Raw genomic sequence first — 6,855 nt, 5'->3', positions numbered from 1 at the left:
CCCTGTGATTTGTCCTCCTGCAGTTTGCCATTGGCCGTAGTGGGGGTTAAAGCTGGTGCACACAAAGCCAAGCAGCTGAGTTTCCCTGATGGCCAAGTGGCCCCCAAGGGGTTGTTCAAGCATGTTTCATAAAGACAGATCCCCCGCATCTGAACAGATACTGTCTCCTGCCTGTGCAAACTGTCTGGTGACTCCTTGTCCTTTAGGGTGAAGACCTCTGGTGTCAGCGGCTCCCCTTCTAGTAGGAATTGGGTACGTTGGCAGGTTCCACTATCTTTAAAATGCGAAGTGAAGGGGAAAGGCTGGAAGCTGTTTCCAGTTGCAGATGTTCTGTGCAACAGCAGAGGATTCAGATGGGCTGTCAGTGTGTCTCAGTGACAGGGGCTGGAGGGAAGGCAGCGCTAGGTAGCTTGGGAACCCATCCCCTAAATGTACCCATGCCTTACACTGGGTTCTTGAAGCTACACAGAAATCTGAGATTCAAAAAGAGCTCGGAGTGTTAAAACCCCAGTGCCCTGTGTCAGGATTTCTCAAGGGGCCATACTAGTATAGGTGATGTGTGCTCTGGGCCAGATGCTGCCAGGGGCTGAGTGCAAGGAGACCCACAGAATATCACTGACTAGTTCTCCTATCGCCTAAGGTTTATTTGCTGCTGGAAATTTAATCATCAAATGCATTTTCAGAGTTTTTATTCTCCAGGTTAATTGTGAATGCAGGAATTCAGAGCTGATTGCTCTGCGGTGAAAGGTCTGATGAGGCATATTTCTATTTCCTGTCTGGCTGAGGGCTCTAGAATCTCTCTCATGTAGATAACCCTCAGAGTTACCGGCCTACCAGCATCTATTCACTCCTCTGATCTCCGAGTGCCACATGTCAGTCCTCGTACCCTTTCCTCTCATGGGGTGGAATCCCACGATCCTCCCACCCTCAGACTATCCCTTGGGGTACCGCACACCGCAATTCGACTGTGCTTGCCCTGCTGGTTCGAGTGGGTTCGACACCTGCGGTTCTTCCCTTTAGGAGGATGTGAGCAGTGGTGAGATGAGTGACTAGCCAGCCTTCTTGAACCAAAATACCATTTAATGTGAACAGTAGGAATGAAGAGTAACCTGGGGGAATAAGAGGGTTTTCAAACAAAAGGCTTGACTCCCAGCCCTCCCTCTCTGACAGGGACCAAGCAGGCTGAGGGGCTTGAGTCTTTCCCAGTGTTGTCTGTGCCTGTCAGTCTGAAAAGTTTCTCAGCAACAGCAGCCCCACCTCTCTACAGAATCCCAGCACTAACAAAACAAACTGGGTAACCTGGCTTGAGCCTGGAAATAGGCTCTTCCCACCCTGTAGCTCTGGTGTTGTCTCTCAACCTCCCTGAAGTCCTTACTGAGAGATGTTTTTTTTTCTTCTGCTATTTCTTCCCTTCCTTCTTGTTTTCCAGCAGCCTGCTATTAAATATAGAAAAGCCATACTGGTTTCAATAGCCATCTCAGTTGTTAACCCAATATAGCTATAAGCAAACATCCCCAGAACTGGGTTTAACCTACTCATTATTATGGCATCTCAGCTCCATGTCTGTCCCAATATCATTTTAAGGTGCTATGTATTTTAGGAATACAGGACAGAGACAGAGAAAGAGAGAGGGAGACCAATAGATTACTTTCCTGTGGGAAATGCAGTTCCATTTCCATGAATTCTCCTGCATTTGACTTTGAAAACCACTTCCTTCAAACCCTCACCGTGACTAACAGCTGCTGGGGTCACTATGTACTAGAGCATGAGAGCTCAGGGAATGAATATTTTCTATACTGACCCCGATGCCTGTTTCCGCTCTGGATACAGGCTGCAGACTGACAGAACAGAAACTGAGGAGAACCAGTCAGCTATTGACCCAGGGACAGGGGAGCTACTAGACTTTTTTTTGTTGACAAGCGACTCAATGAGGGGTGAGATGCTGTGATCTTTTCAGGTTGTGAAGAAATCCCAATGACAGATGCTCCATTTTAAGTCCCACTCTAACCTGAGAAATCATCTCTGAAAGCAGATCAGAGGGGAAATAATTGGTGGACTAAATATGTGTATAAAGTACAGATGTGTAAATGTTATACCAAAACTTAATACAAATATTTCAAACCAAACTTTCATGACATGCATGTATATTGAAAGCTAACAGCAGAGTTGTTGGAGTAGCTACAGAAAGCAGCAGTGGTCACTTCACTACTTAATGGTTTTTGCTTTAGAAAATTTTTCAGAAGTACTCCACCTACTATTTGCAATGGTTTATGCTGTGAACTCTTTGTTCTGTGAACAGTTGTATGATACTGTCCCTTGGTAACTGTCCAGAAGCTGTTTCTAGCACTTACATTCAGGGTCATGCACTCAATAACTCTACAAGACTTGTCATAAATGAACAGAACTCCTGGTCTGTGTTTCAACATAGAATAGAGCTGCAGTGCAGGAAAGGGGAGTGTAATAGTGACTGTATGTAATTTAAATCCATCACCTCTCACAGGAGCATGGCAAAATAAATGTGCACACTCAGCTGGATATTAGTGCAACACCAGTGTCAGAAATATTCACCCATTTGTGATGTCAACCTCTCCTGTCATAAACATACAGCTAAGGGTAGCATAAAATCCCTCCTTTACCTGTAAGAGGTTCAGAAGCTCAAATAACCTGGTTGGCACTTGACCAAAAGGACAAATAAAGAAAGAAGATACTTTCAAATCTTGTGGGGGGGGGGGGGTTGTTTGTGCTCTCTTTGTTGTTCCTTCCCTGTCTGGACGGAGAGAGAGAACAAGCAGATAAAAATCATCTCCTGTAAACATACCTGAAATGATACATCTAAAATTACTGAAATTGTAAGTAAAGACAAGGAAATGCTTTAGATTAAATTTTGTTTTAGTGTGTGAATTTTCCCTATGCTAAGAGGGAGTTTTATTTCTGTTTTGTAACTGGAAAGCAGAGTCAGAGGGGAATCCTCTGTGTTTTAAATCTCTTTATTTACCCTGTAAAGTTACCTTCCATTCTGATTTTTGCAGGTGTGATTCTTTTACTTTTTTTTTTTTTAAATTAAAATTCTTCTTTTAAGAACCTGATTGATTTTTAGTGTACTAAAAACCCAGGGGTTTGTTCTGTTCTCACTTTGTAACCAGCTGGTTAGTATATTATTCTCAAGCCTCCCCTGGAAAAGGGATGAAGGGGCTTGGGGGAATATTTTGGAGAAACAGGGACTCCAAGTGGCCCTTTTTCCTGGATTTTTGTCTAAATCACTTGGTGGTAGCAGCAATACCGGACAAGGACAAGGAAAGGATTTGTGCCTTGGGGAAGTTTTAACCTAAGCTGGTAGAAATAATATTAGGGGGTCTTTCATGCGGGTCCCCACATCTGTACCCCAGAGTACAGAGTGGAGAGGGAACCCTGACACCTCCCACACCGAGCTGAAGTAACTGTTTGTGTTAGCTTGTAACTTGCCAGATATCTATAGAACCTTGCATGGGGCGACGACGCAGATTATGTGAGGAGGGGATAGCTCAGTGGTTTGAGCATTGGCCTGCTAAACCCAGCGTTGTGAGTTCAATCCTTGAGGGGGCGATCTGGGGCTTCGCCCTGCTTTCAGGAGGGGGTTGGACTAGATGACCTCCTGAGGTCCATTCCAACCCTGATATTCTATGAAGAGAGGCTTGTAAGATGATTGAACTCCCTGGATTTAGTCAACGCTGGCCAGGCAAAGCACTTCTCTTAGAGGGATTTTTGGGTGTCAGAGTGTATCACCGGGAGCATTTGGCAACAAAAAGATAATAGAACTTGGTTCTGATTGAATTTACACATGCAAAGCTGGAGTGGTGCAGTTGAAGTCAATGTTATTGAATTAAGAACCTGGCCCTAAGAATTTATCCCCCAAAACTGCAAAGAGGCAGTGGTATAATTTAAACTCTCAGGAGTGGAGAAAATAAAAAAAGATATCATGAGGCAATGAAACGTGTATAAATACCCTGAATGCAGGACACATAAATACCATTTTCACCATGCACTTGCCTGTGTTTACACACATGTCATGATAGAATGGGCCACAGTCAGAAGAGGAGGGCCAGACACGGTGTCTGTGTCAAGATCACAATTATAAAATCACACAGTGCTCAAGTAGGCTGCAGAACTCAGTCACAAGATATCAAAGGGACCAAGAACTTAGCAGGATTCAAAGAGGGAATGGATGTTTATATGAGTAACCAGAATATCCAGTTAGAGTAGTGAGGATTTAAAAAAAAAAACTCTTGGAAGGGCTATAAACATTCCTGATTTACACCACAAATATGTCTAACTAGTGTGTGTCGGGGGAAAATTTCCCTTGGAGCAGGTTATCTCAGAGCTGCCTATTGCAGGGCTTCTTCCACCTTCCTCTGCAGCATCTGGAACTGGCTACTGGATACTGGGATAACAGGTTTGGCAGTGCCTATCTTCCTTTCAATAGTGTAAATCCAAGACTATGTTTTTGCTGATCTTTCTTGAGCTTTTGGGAGTCTCTAGACTTCACTGAGAGCAGAAAGATGTCTCATTAAATACCATCTAGTCTCCTCTCCTTTTTCCTTTCAGGAAGTAAAGTTCAAAACTCCCTGGACCTGCCCAGTACATTATGTCATCAGTCAATGACACCCAATTCGACTCTGCAGTGTTCTTTCTCACTGGGATACCTGGGCAGGAAGACATCCATCTCTGGATTTCTATCCCCTTCTGCTTCATGTATGCCATTTCGATAGTAGGAAATTCAATCATTCTGTTCATTATAAAATCAGATCCAACCCTCCATGAGCCCATGTACATTTTCCTTTCCATGTTGGCCATCGCAGACCTTGGCTTATCGATAGCCACCATGCCAACAATACTGGGAATATACTTGTTTAACTCTAGGGAGATCAGCCTGGATGCCTGTTTTACACAGCTGTTCTTCATCCCCTCGCTTCAATGCATTGAATCCTCCGTGCTCTTGTTGATGGCCTTTGACCGCTTCATCGCGATCTGTTACCCACTGAGATATGCTTCTATCTTAACCCTGCCGAGAATAGCCAAGATGGGACTGGTGTGTGTGTTAAGAGGAGTGGCTGTAATACTCCCACTCCCCATTCTCCTGAAACGGTTCCAATACTGTCGAGACAATGTTGTCTCCCATTCGTACTGCGTGCACAATGAGGTCATGAAGATGGCTTGTTCAGATATCACAGTCAATAACATCTATGGCTTGTTTACTAAACTCTTAACGATGGGATTGGACTCGCTGCTTATCTTTCTCTCTTATGTGATGATCCTCAAAATAGTGCTAAGCATCACGTCCCACGCAGAGTGCTTCAGGGCCCTGAACACCTGTGTCTCCCACCTCTGCGCTGTCCTGCTCTTCTACACACCAGCAATCGGATTGTCTGTGATACACAGATTCAGGGAGGGCTCTTCTCCCATGCCTGAGATTATCCTGGGCTACATCTCCATGCTGGTCCCGCCCCTGATGAACCCAATTGTGTACAGTGTGAAAAGCAAACACCTTCGTGTGAGGATAATCAGAGTGTTCATCAAATGAAGGGTCAGTTCATCACCTGACCCCAGTGCTGGTGACATGGGAGACAAAAAAACATTGGCCACCTTTTCTATCCTTGTCAAGGTTCCTTCGCCACTCTGAACTCTAGGGTACAGATGTGGGGACCTGCATGAAAACCTCCTAAGCTTACTTTTACCAGCTTAGGTTAAAACTTCCCCAAGGTACAAATTAATTTTACCTTTTGCCCTTGGATTTCCACTGCCACCACCAAACTTTATCTGGGTTTACTGGGAAACATAGTTTGGAAACATCTTTCCCCCCAAAATCCTCCCAACCCTTCCACCCCACTTCCTGGGGAAGGTTTGGTAAAAATCCTCACCAATTTGCATAGGTCACCACAGACCCAAACCCTTGGATCTTAGAACAATGAAAAAGCATTCAGTTTTCTTACAAGAAGACTTTTAATAGAAGTAAAGGAATCACCTCTGTAAAATCAGGATGGTAGATACCTTACAGGATAATTAGATTCAAAACATAGAGAATCCCTCTAGGCAAAACCTTAAGTTACAAAAAAGACACACAGACAGGAATAGTCATTCTATTCAGCACAGCTCTTTTCTCAGCCATTTAAAGAAATCATAATCTAACACATACCTAGCTAGATTACTTACTAAAAGTTCTAAGACTCCATTCCTGTTCTGTCCCCAGCAAAAGCAGCATACAGACAGACACTGACCCTTTGTTTTTCTCCCTCCTCCCAGCTTTTGAAAGTATCTTGTCTCCTCATTGATCATTTTGGTCAGGTGCCAGCGAGGTTACCTTTAGCTTCTTAACCCTTTACAGGTGAGAGGATTTTTCCTCTGGTCAGGAGGGATTTTAAAGGGGTTTACCCTTCCCTTTATATTTATGACACTGCCAAACTGTGGAGCAACAGATTTTACCTCTGTGTTTGGCACTGGTGGGACCACTACTGGGATCCTATGTACAGATCTGGTGTGTTCAGTTCAAGAGGAATGTTGATGCACTGGAGAGGGGTTCAAAAAAGAGCTACAAGAATGATTAAAGGATTATCAAACCTACCTTAGTGTGATAGACTCAAGAAGCTCAATCTCTTTATTTTAATGAAGAAAGGCAGGGGTAGCATTTCAGATTGGGGTGGGGGGACTTAAATCGTGATTCCAGGGGCTCCTTAGGCACCTGAAAACTGTAGGGTTTTTTTGCAGATAATAACTTAGAAATTACGTCATGGGAGCACTGTATCTAACTCCTATATATAAAAAAGAGAATTAAATAAATATTAGACCCACTCAGCTTTTATACTAACATGTTCTCACATATTC

The 6,855-nt window shown here is 43.8% G+C and overlaps 1 protein-coding gene across 1 annotated transcript; it reads left to right on the top strand.

Moving 5' to 3' along the window:
• The first annotated feature begins 4,594 nt into the window (after positions 1-4,594).
• LOC102931668 (olfactory receptor 51G2-like) lies at positions 4,595-5,557 on the top strand. Its single transcript, XM_043523469.1, has one exon. The coding sequence runs from the start codon at positions 4,622-4,624 to the stop codon at positions 5,555-5,557; it is 936 nt and encodes a 311-aa protein (XP_043379404.1). The 5' UTR covers positions 4,595-4,621.
• Positions 5,558-6,855: the final 1,298 nt, after the last annotated feature.

Source organism: Chelonia mydas, chromosome 1 (genome assembly GCF_015237465.2).
Source record: "Chelonia mydas isolate rCheMyd1 chromosome 1, rCheMyd1.pri.v2, whole genome shotgun sequence".
Classification (NCBI taxonomy): Eukaryota; Metazoa; Chordata; order Testudines; family Cheloniidae; genus Chelonia; species Chelonia mydas.
Note: the sequence above shows the minus strand (reverse complement) of the source record. Positions and strands in the feature narration are given on the sequence as shown.